Source organism: Felis catus, chromosome A2, assembly GCF_018350175.1.
Source record: "Felis catus isolate Fca126 chromosome A2, F.catus_Fca126_mat1.0, whole genome shotgun sequence".
Classification (NCBI taxonomy): Eukaryota; Metazoa; Chordata; class Mammalia; order Carnivora; family Felidae; genus Felis; species Felis catus.
The window spans coordinates 15,289,451-15,317,382 of record NC_058369.1 but is presented as its reverse complement, the minus strand read 5'-3'; the positions used below and the strand labels follow the sequence as shown (position 1 = coordinate 15,317,382).

The following is a 27,932-nucleotide window of genomic DNA, read 5'->3' as shown; positions in this document are numbered from 1 at the left end:
AGCTGTCAGCACAGAGCCCAACACGGGGCTTGAACCAACGAACTGCGAAATCATGACCTGAGCCGGAGTCAGACACTCAACCGACTGAGCCACCCAGGCGCCCCTAGCTTACAATTTTACAGTTCTTGAGGAGACCTCCACTTTGGTGACAGCCTTACAAGGAAACCTGTGCCAGAGGACCCAGTTAAGCCACACCTGGATTCCTATCCCGCAGGAAATGTGAAGTAACTAATACTTACTGTGTTAAGTTGCTATATTTGGGGACGGTTTGTTATGCGGCAATAGCTAACTAATACGTTGGTAGAAGGGGTCAATAACCGGACCAAATCCTGGGATGGACGTGAGGACTAAATCAGAAAACACAGGTGACACACCAGGCAGACGCCCAGCACGAAGATGAGAACGTGGGTCCCCGAGTGCATCCAAGAATCACTGAGTCCCCCTCCCCACAGTGTGGGGGGACAATTGGTGGGCTTCCCAGGCCACGGGGTATGCCAGGGAGGCTTAGTGCCCTGTATTCTACCTGACTCTGAAATGCCAAGTATATATCCGTCCCTCTTTTAGGACCCAACGGATTTTTTGCCCCTATGAGTTTGGTCCTCGAGTTTTGTTCACTTTCCCAGACAGGCTGTCAGCTCCTGATGGCAGATGGAAGGTGCTATCCAGCAGGAGCATGGGGTTGGCAGGCTGAAGCCCGCAGTCTGAGCCCCGGACTCTGTCCATGGGTCTGCTGTGGACTCGCTGGTGACCCTGGACAAATGGCTCGTCCCCCTGGGTCTCACTTTCCTCATCTGGAAACTGTTGTGAGGATCAAGGTTATCTGAAAAGGGTCAGCTTGCCTTGCCAGTACTGTCTGGCTCAGGATGGGTGCCCAGCAGGTACTCTGTAAACCTTCATTACAGCAGGGCGCCTGGGTGACTCAACCAGTTAAGTGGTTAAGCATCTGACTCTTGATCTCCGCTCAGGTCAGGATCTCACAGTTCGTGAGTTAGAGCCCCATGTTGGGCTGTGCTGACAGCTCGGGGCCTGCTTGAGCTATTCTCTCTCTCTCTCTCTCTCTCTCTCTCTCTCTCTCTCTCTCTCTGTGCCCCTCTCCCACCCACGCACACATGTGTGCGCTCTCTCACGCTCTCAAAATAAATAAATAAACTTAAAAAAAAAATCTTCATTAAAGCAACAAATATAACAAAATTCAGGTGGTCAAGTGTCACTATATTAAAAAAAAAAGAAAGAAAGAAAGCCTTGAGACAGAGCCCTTGCTAATTTTCTTAAACATAATAGGCTTTCTAAAAGAGTAGCATATTTATTCTTAGAAGCAGTCTGGTTTATTCATACTAAATTTTGCTAAGTATGGGTTCACATGAGAAATGCCCCAATTCCCACCACACGAAGTGCTCTAATAAGATACCTGTATGCAGAACCTTCCAACTTCCAAGGCAAAACAAACACACACACCATGTTTATGTCCATTAGCAACATCCACAATGTCAAACAAATGACGATTTAAAAACAAAAAAATCCGTTGAGATTGGTTTCTCAGCTCCCTGGTATATAAGGCTGGCTCTGAATTCTGTGTTTTTTTCTCATTTGATCCACCCGTGAAAACCCATTCGCTAAGGGTCTCCGACCCTTGTCCTAAGGGACTCGGTAATCGGCCAGGGCGACAGAGAGAAAATGGTGGCACAGAGAACAGAAGGGATGGGTCTTCCACCCCACGGAGGTCCCATTTGTTCGTTCACTCACTGAATTATTCCACAGACGTTTACCGGGCACCGGCTACCCACCCGCACTGGGTTGGCGGCACGGAGCCCTCTCCTCCGTCGCTCAGAAGACTGGGGCCCCCTACAGCGGGCCTCCTCGTGGCCTGTCCTCCCTTGACACAAAGTGTCTCTCATACGTCATCCCCGCTCATTCCCATTCGCGTGGGGGGAAAGGGAGGCAGTCCGCCACCCACCCTCACTCCCGGCGCATCGTCCCTTCCAGCAGGTTCTGCTTGATTTCCATTCCTTCGCCCGTTTCCCATCACCAGGGAAAGGCCGGGGGTCGTGTACAGGCCTGGCCGGTGGCTCCCCCTCCTCGGCTGCAGGGCCGCCCCTTCCTCCTTGCCAGACTGTTATTCCCCCAGACGCCCGCTGGCCACTCCCTCTCGTTCCTCTTCCTTCGACCATCTGTTCAATTCCACCCTTGCCCAGCCTCCACCCCTGGCCTCCCTTGCCTTCCCTGTTCTCCTCTCTGGTGCAGAGTGGAGGGAACAGGTGTTAATATCCGGGTAATTAATTAATCACGAACCTACCATTTGCCTAAGAGCTCATTTTTCGGGTAATTATGCTCCTTCATCGCAGGGCCCACTTTACACTGGAAATGAGCACTACATGAGAACCGGAGATGGCAAATGCTAGGTAGGCCCTGTGCTTTTCTAGAACACGCGTTTTACTTGGAAAGGTCGTGTTTTTCAAATCTAGGGCTGCGGCTAAAGTCTCACGTAATCTGGAAGGCTCACGTTCTTCGTGCTCTTGAGGCCAATTTAGGGAATGAGTATTAACGGAAGCAAAATCATGGTCTTTGCGGTGTTAAAGACAACTCGCACTGTCTTTCCGAACCGAAATCAGCTCGCTCAGTGAGCTCCTCTTCTAGCTATTTTCTTGACCATTATTTTCTGAGCACTATCATTTTCATGGGGAACCTAAATGCTCTCTCCCGACACAAACCACACAAGGTCCTGACAACTACCCATAGTCGGGCGGACAAGAAGCAACAATTTGCTTAACTTCTGGGTAATTGTTCTTTGCCAGCCGACAAGGGTTCCGTGGTGGCGGTCTAACAATCCAGACAGCTTTTCTAACTAGCCAGTTGGGAACAGAAAGCCCTCCATTAAACTGCAGATGAGACTAATGGGTTTGAATTGCAATTTGTTATCCGTCTGCTTGGTCAGCTGCCAGGATTTCAACCATCCGAGCCAAACCAGCTCCCAGCAACTGTTCCATTTTCCCCGGGACGAAAGAACATTAATTTTATCTGCAACGGTTTTGAAAATTTCAGGATTCACAGGACAGAGTTCACCTGAAAGGTATTTTGAGACGTGGCTTCTCCAGGTTTCCTGAATAGTAGGAAGGCTATTTGTTAGACACGGGCATGGGTCCAGAGAAGGAGGAAATATCAGTTCATCAATTCCACGGATGCAGCACGGTGACGGCAGTGTGCAAGATGAGCTGCTCCGCCGCCCACCAGCTCCAGAAACAATGAGCAATAGAAGCCTGTCACAGCTTGACACCTGTCACATGTGGCACGGGCCGAGAAATAAAGCCGTAAACTTAGAAAAAACCAGTGTAGCAAATTATCTTGAATACCTTTTAGTCCGATGGTTTTTAAGGGAAGGGTAAGGGGCAGGGAAGCACAGATCAGAGTCTCACAGGAGGTGGGGAGATTTTTAACACTCTATATGCCACCTCTTGTAGGAAGACGGCACGGATGTACTTTTTCCCCTCTTCTTTTCACGAGGTACAACACCCTGCTCGTTACATCTATAAAACAAACATAAGACTCTGAAAACCGAAAAAGAGAAGGCAGAGCAGTTAAAGACCTTAGCACCCGAGGAATGGCGCGGCCAGGAGCTCCGTGGATCGTCTTCATGCCTCGTAAGTCCCAGAATTGCAGCTGACTAAACCAGTAACCCAGAGCTGTCGGGGAGTGCCAAGCAAAAGTTTAAAAAATTAAAAATTAAAAAAAGAAACGGAGGAAAAACAAAAGCCTGCTCTCCCTAGCTGGAATACCAGGAAGAGACCACCCAGCAAGAAAGAAAATGTAGACAACAACTGCCCTACTCTAGCCAACACCACAGAAAAAAATGGCAGCCCCACCTGCACCAGCAGAGGCTTAGTGGGGAGCCTGGACTTACAATGTTGGGGGGCTACAGCAAGGCACCCCAAACTCTGTGGCAGGGTGGTGTCAGAGGAAGTTAGTAGAGAGCCGAGACTTCTACCCCTACTGGACATTAACGAACGTTCCTCCTTGGCGGTGACAGTGGAGACCACAGAGGGTGTCTGGACTTCTACCCCAATCAGCAGTAATGAAGTATCCCTCCCTCTCCCTGAGGGCAGAGTGTCAGAGGAGTCAGGAAGACTCCTAGAGAGTCAGGAAGTCCATCCCCGCTCAGTGGTGTCAAGGCCACCCCTCCATGATGCCAATGGAGTCCATATGGGACAGTAACAATGTCCCCTTTCCCAGTCAGAGCGGTATCAGCAGGGATCTAGTGGGGAGTCTATACTCCTAACCCTGCCTAGCTGGAACGAGGAGGTCCTCCTTCTCCAGAGTGTCAGTGATGGCCACCTGGAGATCCTAGACTTCCACATCTAGCTAGAAGTAGAGAGGCAGTGCCCCACCTTTCCCCACGGGAGCAGTACCAGAGAATATCCTTGTTAATATACAAGGTAAATAAGATCCAGGCTCTTAAAGGAATTCTTCAGGGGCACCTGGGTGGCTCAGTTGGTTAAGCATCTGACTTTGGCTCAGGTCATGATCTCACAGTCCATGGTTTCAAGCCCCACATCAGGGTCTCTGCTGTCAGCACAGACATGAACAGACACTTCTCCAAAGAAGATATCCAGATGGCAAACAGACACATGGAAAAATGCACAACATCACTCATCACCAGGGAAACACAAATCAAAACCACAATGAGATACCACCTCACGCCTGTCAGAATGGCTAACATTAGCAACTCAGGCAACAACAGATGTTGGCGAGGATGCGGAGAAAGAGGATCTCTTTTGCACTGCTGGTGGAAATGCAAACTGGTGCAGCCACTCTGGAAAACCGTATGGAGGTTCCTCAAAAAACTAAGAATAGAACTACCCTACAACCCAGCAATTGCACTACTAGGTATTTACCCAAGGGATACAGGTATGCTGTTTCGAAGGGACACGTGCACCCCAATGTTTATAGCAGTGCTATTGACAATAGCCAAAATATGGAAAGAGACCCCAAATATCCATCAATGGATGAATGGGTAAAGAAGATGTGGTATACACACACACACACACACACACACACACACAGCGGAGTATTACTCGGCAATCAAAAAGAATGAAATCTTGCCAATTGCAACTACGTGGATGGAACTAGAGGGTATTATGCTAAGTGAAATTAGTCAGAGAAAGACAAATATCAAATGACTTCACTCATATGAGGACTTTAAGACAGAACATATGAACATAAGGGAAGCAAAAATAATATAAAAACAGGGAGAGGGACAAAACATAAGAGACTCTTAAATATGGAGAACAAACAGAGGGTTGCTGGAGGGGTTACGGGAGGGAGGATGGGCTAAATGGGTAAGGGGTATTAAGGAATCTACTCCTGAAATCATTGTTGCACTATATGGTAACTAACTTGAATGTAAATTTAAAAAAACAAATTACATTAAAAAAATAATTTACCAAATGGAAATTTTAGGACTAGAAAATAAAAGAACTGAAATAAAAAGCTCAAAGGATGGGCTCACCATCAGAATGGAGGGGACATAGGAAAGAATCAATGAACTTGAAGACAGAACTTATCTAATCTGAACAAAAGAGAAATAACAGACTGGAGAAAAATAAACAGAGCCTCCCTTCCCCAAGCCCCAGAATGAACAGGGCCTGAGGGACATGTGGGAGGATAACAAAAGATCTAATATTCAAGTCATTGGCATCTCACAAATAGAGAAGAAAGAAAATGGAACTGAAAAAGTATTTTAGGAAATAATGGTTGAGATCTTCTCAAATTTAGAAAAACAACTTAAACCTCCATATTCAAGAAACTGAATGAAACTCCAAACAAGACAAATTCAAAGAAATCCACTCCAAAACAAATCATAATCAAATGTCTGAGAACTAAAGATAAGGAAGAAAACCTTGAAAGCAGCCTGACAGAAATACTGCATTACCTATATGGAGAAAACAATACACAAGACAGCAGATTTCTCATCTGAAACCATAGAGGCCAAAAAGAAATGGCACATTTTTCAAGTGCTGAAAGAAAAGAACGGTCAACCTAGAGTTGGATATCCAGTGAAATTATCCTTGAAGAACGAAGGGGAAATCAAGACATTCTCACATTAAGAAAAATTAAGAGAATTTGTTACGAGCAAAACTACACTTAAAGAATGGTTGAAGGAAGTTCTTTGTGTAGAAAGAAAATGATAAAAAAGGGAATCTTGAAACATCAGGAATGAAGAACAAAGAAAAAAGCAAAAAGATGGGTAAATACAATAGACTTTCTCTTGAGTTTTCTGAATATATTACAAATGGGGAAGAGTAAAGGAAAGTAAGGTTTCCACATTTCATTCAAACTGGTAAAATGATCATACCAGTGAACTGTGATACATTATACATGTTATATAACACCTAGAGCAACAACTAAAAAAGCTATACACGCTACACTAAAGACAAACAAAAAACTATAGATAAATCTAAGTGGAAATCTAAAAAACACTCAAGTAATTCATAGAAAGGCAGAAAAAGAAAACAGAGAAACAAAAAAATAGAAGAAACCAGAAAATAAACTGTCAGAATTGAGTCACAACGTACCAATAATTACATTAAGTATAAATGGCGCAAATATACCAATTAAAAGAGTTTGGCAGAACTGGTTTTTAAAAACAAAACAACTGTATTCTGTTAAAAAGTACAATGAAAATCAAAGGATTGAAAAAGATATACCATGTATATCAAAAGAAATTAATCAAAAGAAAGGAAGAAAGGCTTTATTAATGTAAGATAAAATAGACTACGAAGAGTGGCGAGGGGCAAATGGGTGGCTCAGTCAGTTGAGTGTCTGACTCTTGATTTCGGCTCAAGGTCATGATCCCAGGGTCATGGGATCAAGCCCCACACTGGGCTCTGTGCTGACCATGGAGCCTGCTTAAGATTCTCTGTCTCTGCCCTTCCCCCACTCACACACTCTTTCTCTCTAAAAAGAGAGAGAGAGAGAGAGAGAGAGAGAGAGAGAGAGAGAGAGAGAGAGAGAAGAGTTACTATATTTTCAGTATATTTCACGTACTTCAAAGTAAAATGTAAAGTGGAATTCAGAGCAAAGAAAATTACCAGTGACAGAGACGGGCATCACACAATGATAAAAGGGCAAATCACCAAGAAGACATAGCAATCCTAAATGTATATGCACCAAACAGCAGAACTGTAAAATATGTGAAGAACTGCCAAAACTGAGAGGAGAATGGAAAAATCCACAATTATAGGTGAAGACTTCAATGCTCCTCTCAAAACAAATGATAGAATTCAACAGGAACTGGAAGAACTCATTATCATCCAACAGAACCTAATTGATATTTGCAGAACACTTTATCCAACAATAGCCAAATCCACATTATTATCAAAACAGATGCTAAGACAGATCATATTCTGGGCCCTAAAACAAACCTCTAGAATTGAAATCTGTGATATAATAAGAAATATATTTGTGGGGCGCCTGGGTGGCTCAGTCGGTTAAGCGTCCGACTTCGGCTCAGGTCACGATCTCGCGGAGCCTGGAGCCTGTTTCAGATTCTGTGTCTTCCTCTCTCTCTGACCCTCCCCCGTTCATGCTCTGTGTCTCTCTGTCTCAAAAATAAATAAACGTTAAAAAAAAAATTTTTTTTTTTGAAAAAAAAATATATTTGTAAAATATCTGTCCCCATTGTTGGGACAAAGCTCTGAAAATCCTTAGAATTTCCTGATAGTTGTTTTGTTTTGTCATTTGTAGCCTAAGGGAGCTTATGCTAATGAGGTGACTGGGAGGGGGAGGGGACCCTAGATAGCCTCAGGATGGGGAAGATAGAGGGCTAGGACTTTCAGCCACACAACCAACCTCTGGAAAGGAGAAGGGATGGGGGGAGCTGGAGATTAAGCTCCATAAAAACTCTTGAACAAGGAGGTCCCATGAGCTTCTGCGATGATAAACATGCCAAAAGACTGGCCCATTCCAGTTCTATCAGGACAGAAACTCCTGTGGCTTGGACCCTTCTGCTCCCACACTGGCAGAATTCAGCGATGAAGCCATCCAGACTTTTCTTAGTTTGGAGACTTTTGATGACTGATTCAATCTCCTTCAGAGTCAGAGGTCTGTTGAGATTTCCTATTTTTTGTGTGTGTTCAGTTTTGATAGGTTTTGTTTCTAGGACTTCATCCATTTCATCTGCATTATCCAATTTTAGTAATCAGAGTCTTTCTTTTTCTTTCTTAACAAATTCTTACCAAAGGTTTGTCAATTTTGTCAACCTTTTGGAAGACCCAACTTCCGGTTTTGTTGGTTTTCTCTCCTGCTTTTCTATTCTCTATTTCATTGATCTCTGCTCTGAACTGTATTATTTCCCTCCTTGCGCTAGCTTTGGATTTAGTTTGTTCTCCTTTGTCTACTTCCTTCAGTTGTAAGTTCGACTGCTGATCTGCCATCTTTTTGATGTTTCTTTTTTTTTTTCCTTTTTTTTTCAACGTTTATTTATTTTTGAGACAGAGAGAGAGACAGAGCATGAACGGGGGAGGGGCAGAGAGAGAGGGAGACACAGAATCGGAAACAGGCTCCAGGCTCTGAGCCATCAGCCCAGAGCCCGACGCGGGGCTCGAACTCACGGACCGCGAGATCGTGACCTGGCTGAAGTCGGACGCTTAACCGACTGCGCCACCCAGGCGCCCCATCTTTTTCATGTTTCAATGTAAGCACGTGTAGCTATAAATGTCCCCCTGGGCGCTGCTTTTGGCGCATCCCAGAAGTATCGGTAGGTTGTGTTCCCTTGTGCATTTGTTTTGAAGTATTTTCTAATGTCTCTGTGGTTTCTTTGACTCACTGCTCGTTCAAGAATGTGTCGTTTAATTTCCTCTTGTGGCCGGAGAAAACACCTCGCATGATATCTATGTTTTAAAATCCACTGAGACTTGTAATGTGGTCAGTAGAATGTCCACTCCCTAACCCCTTGGACATGTGAACATGTTAGCTTAGTAGCTGAAAGAATTCTGCAGGTGCAGTTGAAATGGGAAGAGTATCCTAAATTATGCAGGTGAGCCCGATGGAATCACATGGGCTGGTAAAGGCAGAGATCTTTCTTTGGCTGCAGTCAGAGACACAGCAAAAAGGGAAGTCAGAGGGACTGGAAGCATGAGAGGGACCCAATCACGTTGCGGGGGGAGCCACATGGAGGGAACAGGAGGAGTGTGGGCAACCTCAAAGAAGAAAACCCCGGTCCCCCGCTGAGCACCAGCAAACGCATGAATACCTGGTCCTACGACCACCAAGGAAGTGGATTCAGTCAACACCCCGAATGAGGTACGCAGGTCTGACAAGGAACACAGGTCTGCAGACTCCTCGCTGCTGGCCTCACTGAAACTGTGAGATAATACATTCGTGTTGTTTTAAGATGCTAAGTTTGTGGTCATTTTCATGGTAGCAATAGAAAACCAATACAGGGGAACTGTCTGGGATAAAAATTGCAATGGGGGCACCTGCGTGGCTCAGTCAGTTGGGCACCCGGCTCTTGATTTCACCTCAGGTCACGATCTCGTGGTTCACGGGATTCGAGCCCCGTGTCGGGCTCTGCACTGGCAGCACGGAGCCTGCTTGGGATTCTCTCTCTCCCTCTCTCTCTGCCCCTCCCTTGCTCACACACTGTCTCTGTCTCTGTCTCTGTCTCTCTCTCTAAAGAAACTTAAAAAAATAAAAATAAAAAATAAATTAAAAAAAAAACCCCTACTACATGAGTTCATTTACGTAACTATTTAAAACACCTGTGTAGGGGCGCCTGGGTGGCGCAGTCGGTTAAGCGTCCGACTTCAGCCAGGTCACGATCTCGCGGTCCGTGAGTTCGAGCCCCGCGTCAGGCTCTGGGCTGATGGCTCAGAGCCTGGAGGCTGGTTCTGATTCTGTGTCTCCCTCTCTCTCTGCCCCTCCCCCGTTCATGCTCTGTCTCTCTCTGTCCCAAAAAAATAAATAAACGTTGAAAAAAAAAATTAAAAAAATAAATAAATAAAAAAATAAAACACCTGTGTAGGGGCGCCTGGGTGGCGCAGTCGGTTAAGCGTCCGACTTCAGCCAGGTCACGATCTCGCGGTCCGGGAGTTCGAGCCCCGCGTCAGGCTCTGGGCTGATGGCTCAGAGCCTGGAGGCTGGTTCTGATTCTGTGTCTCCCTCTCTCTCTGCCCCTCCCCCGTTCATGCTCTGTCTCTCTCTGTCCCAAAAAAATAAATAAACGTTGAAAAAAAAAATTAAAAAAATAAATAAATAAAAAAATAAAACACCTGTGTAGGGGCGCCTGGGTGGCGCAGTCGGTTAAGCGTCTGACTTCAGCCAGGTCACGATCTCGCAGTCCGTGAGTTCGAGCCCCACGTCGGGCTCTGGGCTGATGGCTCAGAGCCTGGAGCCTGTTTCCGATTCTGTGTCCCCCTCTCTCTCTGCCCCTCCCCCGTTCATGCTCTGTCTCTCTCTGTCCCAAAAATAAATAAACGTTGAAAAAAAAAATTTTTTTTTAAAAAAAGAGTATAAAACACCTGTGTAGGTGGTAAAACTACACTGCAATCCAGGCAGTGACGGTCACAGATGTCAGAACAGTGGTTCCTGCAGCAGGAGAGACAAAGGTGTGAACAGAAAAGGGCACACAGGGGCACCTGGGTGGCTCAGTCAATTAAACGTCTGACTACGGCTCAGGTCGTGATCTCACAGCTCATGAATTCAAGCCCCACATGGAGCTCTGTGCTGCCAACGTGGAGCCTGCTTCAGACTCTGTGTCTTCCTCTCTCTCTCTCTCTCTCTCTCTCTCTCTCGCTGCCCCTCCCCCAGCTCTCTCTCTCTCTCAAAAAATGAATAAAACACTTAAAAAAATTTTTTTAAAAGAAAAGGGCACACAGAGAACTGGGTGTTGGCAGACTTTTAGTCTGTAACCTAGGTGGTCGCTCTACAAACATGTTTTATGCTCTAGTCTATACATGTATAATATCGCACGATTAAAGAAGTTGTAAAAATACTTCCTGTATTTGCAAAAACATTGCCAGCTTTCTCATAGTTTGTTTTTATTATTCACTTACGCTCTACTTTATGCCAGAAATAATTGAAGGTAGGCCTGTATTTTGATTCCTAACTAATAAGGTTTGGGAGCACGGTCATGCCTAAGATCCTTTTTTCTGAACAGAAAAACAAAATCACAGATCTACTACATAAGAAACCCTGGCAGTGGGGCCCAGAAATCTGGGCTTAACAAGCTCTCTTGGTGATTCTGAGGCTCACAGAGTTTAACAACCACTGGATAAGTACACATATAAATAATCCTTGTTATTTCATGGAGTAACAATTTCACCTTTAAGATCTTCTAGATATTGCTTCCCAACACGCTTAAAAGTCCAGTGTGTCCATACAACTACAGGCACTCATTCTATCAAAGGTTGTACCTGGCTGGTGTGCAAGACTGATCGGGAGACCTGATTCAGATGTGGAGAGAAAGGTTTTTTGTGGCGGTTTTTTTGTTTGTTTATTTATTTATTTTGAGAGAGAGAGAGAGCTTGCCTGCATGAGCAGAGGAGGGGCAGAGAGAGCGAGAGAGAGTGAACCCCAAGCGGGCTCTGCCCTGCGAGGGCATAGCCCAACGAGGGGCTTGGGGCTCGGCTCGGATCTCACAAGCTGTCGAGATCATGACCTGGGCTGAAACCAAGAGCTGGATGCTTAACCGACTGAGTTACCCAGGCGCCCCTGTGGAGAGAAAGCTTTTGCACTCTTGTTTTCTAAGGCATTTAGAGAGTGATCGAAGGGTCATCCCTTCAATAACCTTAAGAAACATTCCTTTGGAGAGAAGGTGGGGCTCAGAGGGGCAAGAGATCATGCCCACCATATGTGAAAGGCAAGACCCGTCACCAAAATCCAGGCCTCTGAAACCAGTGGGCAATTCTACTGCCATTGGCCAGGGTGTGCGTCCCTGACAGGGATGGCCTGCCTGGGCTCGTGACCACCCGTGGGGACTCGATAAAACAAGCGACTTCCTTGAATAACTAAATTGACAGAGGGGCCCAGGAGACCTCCATCTATAGTCAGGGCTGGAGAGTCCAAAGACGCACAAGGAACACAGACTTGTAAGTCCCGGACTAGCGTGGCTCTGCAGGAGGTCAGAGGCTCGTGTGCCCCGTAGTCACACAGAGATGTGGTTCCCAACCTCGAGGTGACCGCAGTCCTGAGCACTAACCCTCAGGCCCCAGCACCAACGTCCCTGTAAAACAGTAGGCACTGTAAGGGGAAATGCCAACCCGCGAGAGCTAAAGCAGAGGCAGCCAGCCCCTTTGCCCTCCCACCCGGAGGAAAACCCCTGGAAAAAGGTGAATTTGCCCCCTCTGCCAGACAAGCGGCTTCACCTCCGGAAGGACTGGAAAGATCGGGAGAGCCACTTTGCGCGCCTGCGACACGTTGCCAAGGCAACCACGGCTCCCAGGCTCCCGCTCTCGCAACGGGACTCTTCCCAGCCAGGGTTTCAAGACGCTCACTTGCCCCCAAGTTCTTTTTGTTTTAAGCTATTCGTTCAACTCTTCTAAAATTTCATTATTTCCTGGAGTTTACTCCTCCCTATCAGATGTCCGGGTCCTCTACGTAAACAAAATGCCATGGTCAAGGGCCCGCAAGGAGACATAATTTTCACTTTGTGATCATACCAATCACGCTGCCTTTGGAAGGACACTCCTGCCGGGATGGGCCAAAGGGCTGGTGTGTCTTGCACAGAAAAGAGGGTGCCGCGATAACCACGTGGGGGTGGGGCAGAAACACAGCCGAACAAGCACCAGCAAGAGGAGTGCAGGCAGACGAACGCCGCCGGTGGAAACAAGAATTTACAAGGCAACCAGGCAACGGGCCAAATGGCTGGAAACTCATGACGTGAGGGGGTTGTCCTTCATTGTTTCAGGCGTGACAACAGAAATGTGAAGGAAGAAAGAAAGAAAGAAAGAAAGGAGGGAAGAAAGGAGGAAAGAGCGAGCCCCTTCATCTTCTAGCAATAGATACTGAATTCTGAATTCTTTTTTTTTTTTAATGTTTATTCATTTTTTTTTTTTAATTTTTTTTTTCAACGTTTATTTATTTTTGGGACAGAGAGAGACAGAGCATGAAAGGGGGAGGGGCAGAGAGAGAGGGAGACACAGAATCGGAAACAGGCTCCAGGCTCTGAGCCATCAGCCCAGAGCCTGACGCGGGGCTCGAACTCACGGACCGCGAGATCGTGACCTGGCTGAAGTCGGACGCTTAACCGACTGTGCCACCCAGGCGCCCCTAATGTTTATTCATTTTTGAGAGACAGAGCATGAGCGGGGGAGGGGCAGAGAGAGAGAGAGAGAGAGAGAGAGAGAGAGAGAGAGGCACAGAATCCGAAGCGGGCTCCAGGCTCTGAGCTGTCAGCGCAGAGCCCGACGCGGGGCTCGAACTCATGAACTGTGAGATCATGACCTCAGTGGAAGTCAGACACTCAACTGACTGAGCCGCCCAAGCGCCCCTAGATACTGAATTCTTTACAGACAAAGTTATCTGACCTCTTGCTGGCTGCAAAGTAATTCAGAGCGGAGGGTAAGGATGAAATAAGACTGGTCACAAAACAGCTACTGTTGAGGCTGAGTGATGACCGCCTCGGGGTTCTCTATGACACTCTGAGCGCAAGCTGGAATTTTTCCATAATAAAAAATATATTAAAAAAAGAGAGAGAGAGAGAAAGAGGAGAGAGAGAAGAGAGGAGGACAGCATTGGAAAGGAAAGCAGGGAAGTCAAAGAAAGAGGTGAGAGCCAACAAGGGAGTGGAAAAAGGACAGTGAAAGTGGAGAAAGATGGAGAGACCAGTGCGCGGGGTGGAAATGCCATGGAAACCCCAGCAGCCCCCCTACTTTATGGAGGCTGTGCAGCGCTGACAGATAAAACATGCAAAAGCTTGAAGGCACCAAAAGCCTGTCCTGGTAAAAATTCTGATAGAGGGCAATTTGTTGGCGCCTCCTGTACCAGCCGGGAGACTCAGCCTGCCTTCCGGAAGCTGGGGAAGCACATTTACATTTGTTTCAATGGATGACTTTTTTGTTTTTTTAAGTTTATTTATTTTTGAGAGAGACAGAGACAGTGTGAGTGGGGGAGGGGCAGAGAGAGGGAGAGAGAGAGAATCCCAAGCAGGCTCCCTGCCGCCAGCTAGAGAGCCCGATGTGGGCTCGAACCCACGAACTGTGAGATCATGACCTGAGCTGAAACCGTGTGTAGGACACTTAACCAACTGAGCCACCCAGGTGTCCCTCAATGGAGGGCTTTCTTAGGGGTCAGTAATTCCCGAGTTGGCCTGGCCTGGCTGGGACTGATGGCCACAGCTGTCAGTCTTATTACTGGGCACAAACATTTACAGAAGACTGAACCCAGAAATACAAGAAGGAAATCAGACAAAGGAATTTAAAATCCAATGAAGATGAATGTAAATAAAACCTCCTAGGGGCGCCTCGGTGGCTCAGTTGGTTAAGCGACCGACTTCAGCTCAGGTCATGATCTCACGGTTTGTGGGTTTGAGCCTGGGTCGGGCTCTGTGCTGACAGCCTGGAGCCTGCTTCAGATTCTGTCTCCCTCTCTCTCACTCCCGTTTGTGCGCTGTCTCTGTGTCTCTCTCTCAAAAATTAATAAAACATTTAAAAACAAAAACAACAATTCCTAGATCTCCACAGTAAAGAAACTCAGCAAGAATCAACTCTTGATTACTCCAGTAAAGGAGAATAAGAAAAGTTAATCCAAACACCATTTATGCCAAGTCCTAGAATACGTTTCCGTTTTGTCTTGTTTGGCTTTGATTTCACGTTGGAGTGTGTTTGGGGATTGCTCAGCAAGCACCACAGTCAAATAATAAAGCCCTCCTCTGGCAGATTCCTGACTTTGGAATTACTTTGATTCCCATCTGGCTTGAACTTTTTCCTTCTTATACTCGTCTTGAGTTTGAAAGCAAATCCTAGGGACTGCCCCTAAAACAATTATCCAGGTGATTCCAGATCAAACTCGGGCCCCAGAGTCTACTGCGATCAAGATGTATGGCCAAGGACTGCTCTAGAACCAGCTGGGGCCTCAGGGCACTCATGAGAAGGGAGGGCACAGAAGTCAGAGACACACTCGCCTCTAACTGGGTTATCTGTCACAAGGAACTCACGGGGCCGTCCCCTAGGACCAGTTCATGACCACCGAGGCCATCCCCTGAACCCCCGAGAGGAGAATGCAGCCCACACCTTCTCCACAAGATGGCTGCCAGTCAGGCCACAAAGCACGCCCCACAAAGAAGCACATCCCTGCCTTCCTTTGCACAGTTTGGAATTTATTTCCTCTCTAGTCTTCCCCTAAGTAGCTGTTCAGCCATTCAAATTCGGCTTTCGGTTTCTTAGTTTCCTTTTTCTCAAGATGATCCAAGCTGTTTCGGGAATAACGTCTGAAAAAGCGAAACCCAGTGCTACGTTAACAGCAAAGCCTGATTCTCATTCTGGCTCACCAGACATGCCTTGATTCCAGAAATGTATGTTTTGTTTTGTTTTTTTAATCCTGAGAATTAAGCGTCTTATGTAAGAATTCTGAGGATGCAGCTCAGGATCATTCCTCCAGGACATCTCACCAGGGAGACCATGCCCCTAGTTCAAGTTGGCTTTCTCCACCTGGCGGTGGAAGGTGACATTTCCCAGCAATCTCATCTTTAAAATATCCTGTTTACTTGTCCCGTTAAACGTCCTGGTAATCTGCTGAATTATCCAGTTTTTATGAGACTTTGGGAATGTTACTCGTAAAGGGCACGGGTTTGCCTAGTCAATTAAATACACGCTTCCTCTCCTTCCTGACTTTGCTCCATATAACCAAACAGATTGTAACATTTAATCAAAAACCAGTGGGGCCGCCTGGGTGGCTCAGTCGGTTAAGCATCCAACTCTTGAGTTGGGCTCAAGTCGGGGTTCCTGAGATCAAGCCCCGGGAGTGTCTGTCTCCCTCTCTCTCTGCCCCTCCCCTGCTCGTGTGCTCTCTCGTGCTCTCTCTCTCTAAATAAATAAATACACTTAAAAAAAAAAAAAAAGCACTGGTGGGCTTCTGGGCAAGAGGGCATCAAGAACACAGGCATCTAAATGTGTTTCCATTACTCCCATTAAAATGGCCAACAGAATATAAAGATGGGGGACAAGATGACTGCATCAGTACTGGAGACAACAGAAGGTGCCACGGACTTGTGCCAAAAATGTTAAGGACTTTTGGCAGAAGGAACCAAACTGAAGAAAGGCACCAGAAGCCAAACCCTCCATCCTTCAAGCGCCCTCCATCCTTCAGAACCGACCGGGTTCTTGAGAAGCAGGGCTCTGCCACGTCTTACTTGAAAGGGCAAGGTCCTGGGGCGCCTGGGTGGCTCAGTCGGTTAAGCATCCGACTTGGGCTCTGGTCGTGATCTCACCGTTTGTGAGTTCGAGCCCCGCGTCATGTCCTGTGCTGACAGCTCGGAGCCTTGAGCCTGTTTCGGATTCTGTGTCTCCCTCTCTCTCGGCCCCTCCCCTGCTCGCACTCTGTCTCTCTCTCCCTCAAAAAATAAATAAATAAACATTTAAAAATTTTTAAAAAAAAGAAAAAAGAAAGGGCAAGGTCCTGAGGGGACAATCGGCCATGGGGCAAGCAGAAAGCCCACAGAGTGGACCCCTCTGGTTGTGGTGGCTCAGCAGCACTTCAAGAAGTCAGGGTCAGGGCAGGCACCAGGGTGGCTCAGTCAGTTGAGCATCCGACTTCAGCTCAGGTCATGATCTCGCAATCTGTGAGTTCGAGCCCCATGTCAGACTCTGTGCTGACAGCTCGGAGCCTGGAACCTGCTTTGGATTCTGTATCTCCCTCTCTCTCTCTCTGCCCCTCCCCCGCTCATGCTCTGTGTCTCTCTCTCTGTCAAACATAAATAAACATTAAAAAAAAAAAATTTTTTTTTTTAAAGAAGTCAGGGTCAGGGGTATCTGGGATGTGTTTTACTCCTCCCAAGTGTGGTAAAGATCAGACCGAAGGCAAAGACGCACCAGGAAGGGTGGACTCCCCAGGCCCGGAAAGAAATGGATGATGCAGGGACTAGGAAAGAGCTTCCGCTCCCCCTCACCTCAGGCTGGTGGATCCCTCACTTGATGTATCAGTCCAGGTCACTCAGGAAATACAGGAGAAAATCCGTGAGGTGTCTATGAAGAGACTCGGAAATAGACAAGGAAAACACAGCATTCCTACTTGTTAAAAAGATTCAGCACAGGAAGCACACATCATAATTTTTTAAGAGCACTTCCTTATATTCTCAAAATTTCTGAACATACGTGGTCTGTGGAGATAAGATGGCAAAAGAAGAAGAAAATAAATCAAGGAAGAAGAGGCGTCAGAAAGGGAATGGGGGAACGGAAGGAGATAAGACAAAATAAGACTGAATCCGAAAACACAACAGCAAAATCGGTATGTGCATTAGAAACCACACAAAGCGGCACCGGTTCGATAGAGACCGAAATCGGCGATGCGGAAAGCAAACACGAGAATTCTTCCAAAAGGCAGAGAAGGACAAAGAGACCAAGGAAATGAGGGAAACGAGGCGACCGAGAGAGGACAGTGAGCAGAGCACTCGGCGACGGCTGAGCTTCTCGGGAACCGGAGGCCACAAGACCGCCGCTGGGAAAGACCCCCGGCTGCGGATCGAAAGGGCTCACTAAGCACCGGACCAAATTCAAGTGAAAAGACTAAAACTGGGGTACACTCTGGTGGAAACTGGAAACAGCAGGGGCGGAGACGGGAGGAATCCAACAGGCATCAAATGAGGGCACCACGATGACGACAAGTACCAACACACCGTGCGGACTGGTCTCGGGCTTCCCCGCCAAAGGCCGGCGGGTCAGGTGGTCGCGGTGACCTCAGTTCCACGCGGGACCAAGCGGCACAGAACGGCTCCTACTGCACCCACCCCAGGGACTGCAAGGAAACCTGGCGAAATCTGAGTACGACTCGTACTCTGGTTACAAGTGTCATGCCAGTTTCAGTTCCCTGGTTTTAATATTATATCGTAGTCCTACCAAATGTTATCACAGGGGGAAGCTGGGTGAACGGTACGTAGGCTCTCTTTGTACTATCACGGGAACTTCCTGTAAGTGTATAATCATTAAAAAAAAAAAAAAAAGACAGTACATCCGGCATCAAGGTCTACTACAGAAATTTGAAAGAAAAAAAAATTCCATACCCCAATAAATTGCTGTTCCCAGATGAAAGGAAAGAAAAGTCATCCTCAAGTTATGAAGACAATGTATGAGGTCAGAAAAAGCACCAGTCAGAATTTTCCACAATTTCCAAATCCAAATTTTACAAATGGGCAGACATGCTCTGAAAGGGCTACTGATAGGGACTAAAACCCGTTAAATTTGAATAATTCAATTTGAATAATGATTATAAATGTGATCTTGAAATTAGAAGCAAATATCAAACATAAAGTTTAAGAAATAATCCACGATCGGGGTGCCGGGGTGGCTCGGTCAGTGAAGCGTCTGACTTGGGCTCAGGTCACGATCTTGAGGTTTGTGAGTTCGAGCCCCACATCAGGCTCTGTGCTGACAGTGCAGAGCCTGCTTGGGATTCTCTCTCTCTCCCTCTATCTCTGCCCTTGTCCTACTCTCTCTCTCTCAAAATAAATAAACTAAAAAAAAATAATAATAATAATATATGATCACAAAATATATAAGAATAAATTAGGCCTAAAATCTCATATCAAAAAAAAAAAAACCCTCTGAAAAATAGGTTTTAGAAAGTAGGAAGTGTCACTGCCTGCTAAGTTCCTTAGCGTTTTATTTTTTATGTTGATACTAAACATAAAAAAAACAAAATCAAAAACAACTTAGGGGCCTCTTAGTTCAGTCTGTTAAGCACCTGACTCTTGATTTCGGCTCAGGTCACGATCTCACGGTTTGTGACAGCAAGCTCTGGGTTGGGTTCTCTGCTGTCAGCACAGGGCCAGCTTCAGATCCTCTGTCTCCCTCTCTCTCTGCCCCCTCCCCTGCTCGAACTCTCTCTCAAAAGTAAACTTTAAAAACTTAAAAAAAGAAAAAATGGCGTCTGACCCTTGATTTGGGCTCAGGCTATGATCCCAGGGTCCTAGGATCAAGCCCAACATTGGGCTCTGCAATGACCATGGAGTCTGCTTAAGATTCTCTCTCCCTCTCCCTCTCTGCTAGTGTGCCCACGTGCTCACTCTCTCTAAAAAATAAAATAATAAAAACTTAAAGCTACCTTCTGGCAGAATAAAAAAAAAAAATTCATATTTTTAAAAAATCTCTAGAGGAAAAAAAGGAAACAAAATCCAGACTGTAGGACACATAAAAAAAAAAAAAAAGACACTTAAAACTATGTTTGAACGGCATCTACAAGGGGATGTACCAAAAGAATTCGACAAATAAGGGCTAAAAGTAAAAAAAATAAAATACTAAAGGAAAAAAACATATCAAAGAAACAAACACAAGACAGTATAGATGGCACTGTTACATCAGACAATAAGAGGAAACCTCTGCCACCAAGTATTAAAACCAATCATAAAGCAACTGTACTTAAAAACAGTTGAGTGGGGCGCCTGAGTGGCGCAGTCGGTTAAGCGTCCGACTTCAGCCAGGTCACGATCTCACGGTCCGTGAGTTCAAGCCCCACGTCAGGCTCTGGGCTGATGGCTCAGAGCCTGGAGGCTGTTTCGGATTCTGTGTCTCCCTCTCTCTCTGCCCCTCCCCCGTTCATGCTCTGTCTCTCTCTGTCCCAAAAATAAATAAACGTTGAAAAAAAAAATGTTTTTAAAAATAAATAAATAAACAGTTGAGTAATAAATATCATAAATGAGTCAAAAGAACAGAAACAGACTTAAGTATTATGACAGTATAAAAGAACTAAGTTATAGGAGGGGTTTCTGGGTGACTTAGTCGGTTGGGAATCCGACTCCAGCTCAGGTCATGATCCCACCACTCGTGAGTTCAAGCCCCGCGTCAGGCTCTGATTTTGATTCTGTCTCCCTCTCTCTCTGGCCCTCTCTTGCTCGTGTTGTCTCTTTCCCTCAAAAAGAAATAAACGTTAAAAAAAATAATAAAAAATAAAGAACTAAGTTATAATAACGGTAGCCTTTGTTTGAGAGAGGGAAAGACAATACGAGCCGAGGAGAGGGAAAGAGGGAGTCTCAAGCAGGCTCTAAGCTCAGGACAGAGCCTGAGGCAGGGCTCGATCCCACAACCCTGGGATCATGACCTGAGCTGAAATCAAGAGTCGGAGGCACAACCTACTGAGTCGCCCAGGTGCCCCTAAAGGTAGCTTTTTATTTTTTTTAATGTCTTTTAATTTTTTTATTTATTTATTTTTGAGAGAGAGACAGAGAGACAGAGTATGAGCAGGGGAGGGGCAGAGAGAGGGAGACACAGACTCTGAAGCAGGCTCTGGCCTCGGAGCTGTCAGCACAGAGCCTGACACAGGGCTTAAAGCCACAAACTGTGAGATCCCGACCTGAGCCGAAGTCGGATGCTTCACCAACTGAGCCACCCAGGAGCCCCTAAAGGTAGCCTTTTAAATTAATGAGAAAAGGACTGTTTAGAAATAAAATAGAAGCAATTGTTGGTTATTTAGAAAAAAATATTCATTCCTTATCTTATATCCTATACTAACATAATTACAGTTGAGTTCAATGTAAAACTTAAACCATAAATGACTAAGAAGAAAATTCTCAAAGAAGTTATTTCCAAGGACCTATCTGTATGCTAATAATGATCTCACTATAAACAAAATGCAAGGCAAATGGCAAATGAGGAAAAATATCTGTAACAAAATAAAAATCATTATGAAAAGAACAAACACTCCTTACCTGTGTGGGCAAAAGACACGATTAGATCATTCACTCACACACACACACACACACACACACACACACACACGCACACGCACACGCACACACCCAAATTCAAACATCCATTAAACACATGGAAAAAAAAAAAACCCAAAAAACCATAACTCCCTATCATTAATAATGAAAGAAATACAGATGAAAACATCTATGTAGTAACTTGAGAGTATAAATTTGTATGGTCTTCAAACCTTCAAATACCACAAGCCAAATTATACTTTTTAAGCTTCCGTTTAAATACCTATATGTCTTAAAACTTATCCATGCTTTTCTTTTTTTTTTTTTTTTTTTTTTTTTTTGAGAATTCACATTAAAGAAATAAGAAAATGTGTGTACCAAGATTTCTGCCCCAGGAGTAGGGGGTGAACACAACAGTCAAATTGGGTCAGTGGACTGGCCAAGCCCTGCCACTTGAGTGGCCAGAACAAAATGATGTCAATAAAAGTATCTGCATTTTAGAGCTTTTTTAGGCACCCAAAGAGATAATTATGGGTGCCTGGCCCATGGAAGGTGCCCATCAGACAGTGGTAGTGGTGGGGTGTATTTATCTGTAACACTGAACGATCGGTTCAAAATCCCTCACCTGAAATGCTCACAGTCAAACATGTCTCAGAATTAAGGCTTTTTGGGATATCAAAAAAAAAAAAAGGTCTAGAAGAATACCTGGTAATCAACTATATTGCTATTTCTACAGGAAAACATAGGGATATCCATTCTAAGTGAGATAAACACCAGTTCGGGTCACGTTTTGCAATCAAATGAGTTAAAAATTTTTCAGTTTTTAGAGCTTTCTGGACTTCAGATGTGACAAAAGGGATTGAGAACCCATATTTCTGATAGAAAAACATTAAAATCTCGGGGCGCCTGGGTGGCGCAGTCGGTTAAGCGTCCGACTTCAGCCAGGTCACGATCTCGCGGCCCGTGAGTTCGAGCCCCGCGTCAGGCTCTGGGCTGATGGCTCGGAGCCTGGAGCCTGTTTCCGACTCTGTGTCTCCCTCTCTCTCTGCCCCTCCCCCGTTCATGCTCTGTCTCTCTCTGTCCCAAAAATAAATAAACGTTGAAAAAAAAAATTTTTTTTAAATCTATCTAAATGTTATGATAATAAGGGACAGGTGGCATAAGTTATATAGCTGTGAGACGGGAAACCATACCACTTATAAAAAGTCACTTTTTCGAAGAATATTTCATAAAATGGGAAGATGTTCATGAATAGTAGGTTAAAAAAAAAGGCAAGATAAAAATATGCATCATGAATTCCACTTTGCAAAAGTAAATGACATAGATGTTTATAATTCTAGAATAAAAGATGCAGGAACCATACCAGGATGTTAAATCAGCCGCACTGACTCTTATGTTCTTCTTTAGACTTTTCTGTATTTTCTTTTTTCCTTTTTTTTCTTTTTTTTACTTTTCTGTATTTTCTAATCTTCCACGATAATCAGGAAAACAATCCACTACTATCCTGAACCCTTTACGGCTGATGTCCCTGTACAGGACTAGAGGATTAACATCTCTGCCCTCAAGGAATCTAGAATCTCATCTCTGGAGAGCTCTGGGCAGGAATCATTAGAACTTGATTTGGCTCATCACTTTATCTAAAGCTAACAAAAATAAAAAATTAAATAAAAAATTTAAAAAGGACTGGTTCAAATGTGTTCGACTTTTGCTTTTTTTCACTGTACTCACTGAATCTCAATTATTTAAGAAATTGTTGAAGGAGAAGGGAAAGATCGCATTCAGGTTTGTTCCAGGCACTTCTCATGAAGAGGAGGGTGTGAACTTGAACTTGACAGGCCCAGCAATGCAAACCTCAGTCATTTTGTGGAGCAAATAGACGCTAAGAGGGACGGTGACATTGGAAGGGTCCGTAGTGAAGGGACGGTGACATTGGAAGGGGCAGGCAGGAATCTCTCTTACCTAACAGACCATCCGTGTCTAAGGGGTGGGCGTTTGGCCAAAGGGTTGAAGGCCTCAGTTCCCAGTGACCTGGGTGTTCCTAACTAAGAGCTGGTGTCCCTAACATCCAGGTGGTCTTCATGAACTCCTCCCACATCTAGAATTCTCCATCGGTTTCATATACAGTTTGAAAGTATTTTACACCAAAATGCTGTTTGTGACAGATTGTTATGGCTTCTTATGAGACTCAATTTCAAACTTGGAACAAAGGTAAATAAATGGTTAATCAACTTAACACCTAATCACCTCAAAAAACCCGAGTGGGTTGATAGTTCATCATGTTTACATAGATTCCAATAGTCTTTTTCAATTATTGCAGAGAAGAGGAGAAATCCTTGAGTAAAGCTTTTGACACACATAAATTCCAGCCGGCTGTGGCCTTAAATAAGAAGTTAACTCTCTTAGTTTAATCCCACAGAAAATTACTTGTTTGCAGGCAGATTATCCTCTGGGACTACCATTTTTTACTTGTGGGGTGCTAATCTTCCCTCCCTCCCTTGCCCTCTCCCAACCCAAAGAGGAGGAACATGAAGTAAGTGTGCATCGTCCCCTGTGCAACCACGACCTCCGTTAAAACAAAAACTTCCGGGGCGCCTGGGTGGCGCAGTCGGTTAAGCGTCCGACTTCAGCCAGGTCACCATCTCGCGGTCCGTGAGTTCGAGCCCCGTGTCGGGCTCTGGGCTGATGGCTCAGAGCCTGGAGCCTGTTTCCGATTCTGTGTCTCCCTCTCTCTGCCCCTCCCCCGTTCATGCTCTGTCTCTGTCCCCAAAAAATAAATAAATGTTGAAAAAAAAATAAAAATAAAAATAAAACAAAAACTTCCAGGAGAAAGGGTGGACTTACCCTATCCCAGCTGAAGCAGAGGCCCAGCCGATCAAGCTGCTTCCTCATGTGTTTAATATTGCTGTGAAACAAAGGGAAGAGGGTTAGGTTTTCAGAAGGGGGAAAGCCACAAACAAACTGCACTTTGGGAATGTGAAAGGAAGCAGCAGAAGTCTAGGTTATTCGAAAGGTTTCCAGGGGGCACCTGGGTGGCTCAGTCGGTCAAGCATCCGACTTCGACTCAGGTCACGATTTCACGGTCTGTGAGTTCGAGCCCCGCGTCGGCCTCTCTGCTCTCAGCACAGAGCTCGCTTTAGACCCTCTGTCCCCCTCTCTCCTTGCATCCCCCCCAAGTAAATAAACATTTAAAAAAATCTTTAAATTAGTTTAAAATCGACTGAAGAGAAAACCCCCTAATGTACAAATTGTGGGAATCCGAAAGAAACCTGGTTTAGTGCTTATCAGTCAAAAGCTAAAATCAAAAACTGTCCAATAATTCAGATAGAAGGAAAGAAGTGAACTAATCAACTTGCATATAATAGGAAATAAGGTAATATGTCTTTCTTTTCTCTAGGTGATCTCTGCTTAGCCAGCAATAGCTTATTTTATTTTGTTCTAGACATTTTGCAGGAAAGTGCTTGCTACGGACAACGTTGGTGTCCCCCCGAAGTTCATAGGTTGAAACCTAACCTCCAAGGTGATGGTATTTAGAGATGAGGCCTTTGGCCGGTGACTGGGTCTTGTGGGCAGAGCCCCCCTGAGTGGGCTCAGTGCCTTACGAAAGAGACCCCAGAGAGCTTCTTTGCCCCTTCCGTCGTGTGGGGACACAGAGAGAAGATAGCCATCTATGAACCAGGAGGGGGGTCCTCACAGACACCAAATCTGCGGGCACCTTGGTCTTGGACTTCCCAGCCTCCACAACTACAAGAAATAAACGTCTGCTGTGTATAAGCCACCCAGACCATGGGATTTTTGTTAAAGCAGCCAACTGACTAAGAGAGCACTTAATCTTCACCCATTCAGATGAGGTAGGGGCTATGGCTATTGCTCTTTTACAGAGAGAGAAACTGAGGCACAAAGACGCTAAGTAATTTCCTCAAGATGATTGGCTAACAAGGAAAGATAGGATTTGCACTGAGGTGGCCTGATTCAGCGCCCATCTTCTTTTCTTTGTTTCAAGTTTATTTATTGAGAGAGAGAAGGAGAGGGAGAGGGAGAGAGGGAGAGAGAGAGAGAGAGAGAAAGGGAGAGAATATGCATGGGGGAGGGGCAGAGAGAGAGGGAGAGAGAATCCCAAGCAGGCCCTGTGCTGTCGGCACACAGCCCAACGTGGGGCTTAATCCCATGAACTGAGAGATCATGACCTGAGCCAAGATCAAGAGTCGGATGCTTAACCAGCTGAGCCACCCAGGCGCCCCCACCTTCTTAACTGCTATTTTCTAGTGGAGGGGCTGGTAAACTTCTTCTGTAAAGGGGCAGATGGGAAATGTTTTCAGCTTTGTGAGCCATATGGTCTGTCACAACTACTCAACTCTGCCCCTGTATCATGAAAGCAGCCACGGCCAATATGTAAGCAAATGGGTATGGCTGTGTTCCGATAAAGCTTTATTTATAAAATCAGGCAGGGCCAAATGTGGCCCATGGATCATAACTCCACGATCATTGGTCTCGTTTACGTCAACTTGGTGCCATATTTGATCCACTTTATTTGACTACCTTTTCTTCCTTCTTTCATCATTCCCATTTAATCTGGAATTAACCATAACGGAAAAAGTGGGAGCTGGGGGTTAGGAGAAAAAAGAGGAAAAAAAAAGGTATAGTGGACGCTTTTGCAATGTAGCGTTGGGCAAGATAAAGCGAAGGGAGGTGAAAGACGTGGACACAGGCCCTGGAACTGCCCTTCTACATCTCTAGAGGCATGGGGTATGGAAGGGCCGCCGATCTTTGTGAAAGAGGCTGTTGGAGTGAGCCCAGAACATTCCACTGCGTTCTGGTACGAGGGATGGGCACTGCTGATACGCATATATGTGGAAGCCTGAGGCACAGGTGGAATTGGGAGTGTGTCCCCCCCCTTGGAGAAAGCCATACCCAAAATATATTGGCCATATATTTCTACATTGAATGCCTAAGTTCCTCTTGCTCTAGCATAGCGAAGGCAAAAATTAACAGAATTTTCAGAGAAAATTACAATGTGGGACTCAGATACAGCTCACACTATGGTCAAGAAGAGGAGAAGCATTGTAGACATTGAACAAACGCAACCGTCTCCTTCTTTTGCCTTCCAAATGCAAATCCTCAGGGGAAGAATAACTTTGCAAACAACAAAGCATCAGACGGAACACATCAATGAATACCCAAAACCTTCTTTGTCCTTTCTCAGCAAAGAATACAGCAGGCTAAAAGCCAAACGCCAATATACACGACGCTGTTTATCGCCTGGCAGACTGCAATGTTTGGTCTGCTTGGCTCTCTGTTTCTCATACCCAGATTAGTACACATGTTTAAGGTTTCTGTGTGTGTTTGAATACGCCTCTAAATACATACCTTTGCGTCCAACTGTCTGGATGTAGATTCCGCTCGATTGCTGCATTTTCGGCAGGCAGTCCAAACGCATCCCATCCCATGGGGTTGATGACCTAGCACCCAGAAGAGAAACATCGGTCATGGCAGATTGCTAAAACCTCTATCAAAAAATAAATAAATAAAAATAAATAAATAAATAAATAAATAAATAAATAAATAAATAAATAAATAAAACCTCTAGCAGCATTGTCTTCTGGGCAATAAATAGGCATTCTCTCCTACTAACATACCCTTTCTGGATGATTCCAAACGATGCTTTTGAAAGCCAGTTGGCTACTATGACGTATGCAGAGGAGAGAATTTAGAAGGTTATATACACTGTGGTACCAACAGCAATTTTCTCTGAGTGGACTATTTTTCGTGACTACCCATTTCGGCAAATGGGCAACCCGTTACGTAGCTCAGCTCGCAGCTTCCACACCGAGTTCCGTCAACCTGACTTACATGCTGTGAACAGGAGCCATGGCTTGACACACGTACTGTGGTACCAAGGGACAGTCTCGCTTGTAATCATACAGACGACCTGAGCTTTTGTTCACACACAGTTCCTCGGGACAGTGACCGATACTCGGAGGCATTTACTGCCACTACCTCATCACGCGTGAGCATCAAAACAGGACATTTTCCACGAGAGAAACAGGTCTGGTTTTCTTTTGTTAAAAAAAAGTATCCCTCTGATATTTGGAGTAATGCATTTTCACCATAAATAACTGGGTACGCAGAGAAAAATATTCAGGAGAAAACAAAACTCACTTGTAACTCTCCCATACAGCCATACATAACGAGTTAAATTTGGCAAATTTATATCCAATTTTTAGAGATCGGGATCATATTATTTACGTATGGGTTTTTTGTTTGTTTGTTTGTTTGTTTTAGCTCTTATTTCTTTCCCACCATGCACCTGGAGCTTTCTTCCATCTTTCCGTCTGGCACGAGAACTCTCTGAAGTGCACATGAGTATCGCCCATGACCATCTCTGCCTCGGGTCCTTAGGCACCCATGACTTGAAGTGTCCCAAACTGGACTCGTCTCCCCTCCCAGCCGCCAGGTCTGTTCTCCCCCTAGCCCCACTTAACAGGAAACAGGAAGAAAACAGGCAGGCCCCTTCCAGGGAGTAGAGCCACTTGTCTTAGAGTCCCCATTCTGCTGGGCACATTACTTTTTAAATGGGTTTGAGGAGTCTGCTGGAATCATTCCATCTAAAGACAAAGACCATGCACCTAACCCAAATCAGAGCCGCTCAAACCCCTCTGGCTAGTGAGTGGGAAATGCCTGGAGAGGCTCGCTCTTCAGGAGACTGTGTGGCCGGCGGGGGACAGCCCCAAACCCAAGCCTGCCGTTCACCGGCAGTGGGACCCGAGGCACCTTACTTACTCCACTCGTGACTGAGAGCGGCCACCTCGCATCGTGGACGTGACGTGCCGTGTCAGGGGCACACGCAGCACGGTGCCCAGTACGGGCACCCCGTACGTGGCAGCGCTGGCCATCGGCCACCTGCCACCTGGTCTTCAGCACCCACAACACTGCCCACCACTGGCTCCCCCGTCAAGACCTCAGCCGGCCTCTTTGGCCACATTTATCTGGATGGCTATGAGAGCAGGCGGGGAGACGCCTTGACCTCACCCACGTCCTCAGCCCTGTGCCTTCCTGAGCGTGGGTTGCTTGTGACAACCGTCTGCAGCATGCT

The 27,932-nt window shown here is 45.6% G+C and overlaps 1 protein-coding gene across 11 annotated transcripts in view; it reads right to left on the bottom strand.

Annotated features, from left to right (window-relative positions):
* LARS2 (leucyl-tRNA synthetase 2, mitochondrial) overlaps positions 1-27,932 on the bottom strand; it is a 195,581-nt gene that overhangs the window by 119,949 nt on the left and 47,700 nt on the right. For all 11 annotated transcript variants that reach the window (XM_045049135.1, XM_045049134.1, XM_045049137.1 and 8 more), the window contains 2 exons: positions 26,207-26,298; positions 23,684-23,744 (listed from right to left, as the gene is read on the bottom strand). In XM_045049135.1, the coding sequence (XP_044905070.1) occupies positions 23,684-23,744; positions 26,207-26,298 (153 nt within the window). The remainder of the gene's footprint in view (positions 1-23,683; positions 23,745-26,206; positions 26,299-27,932) is intronic.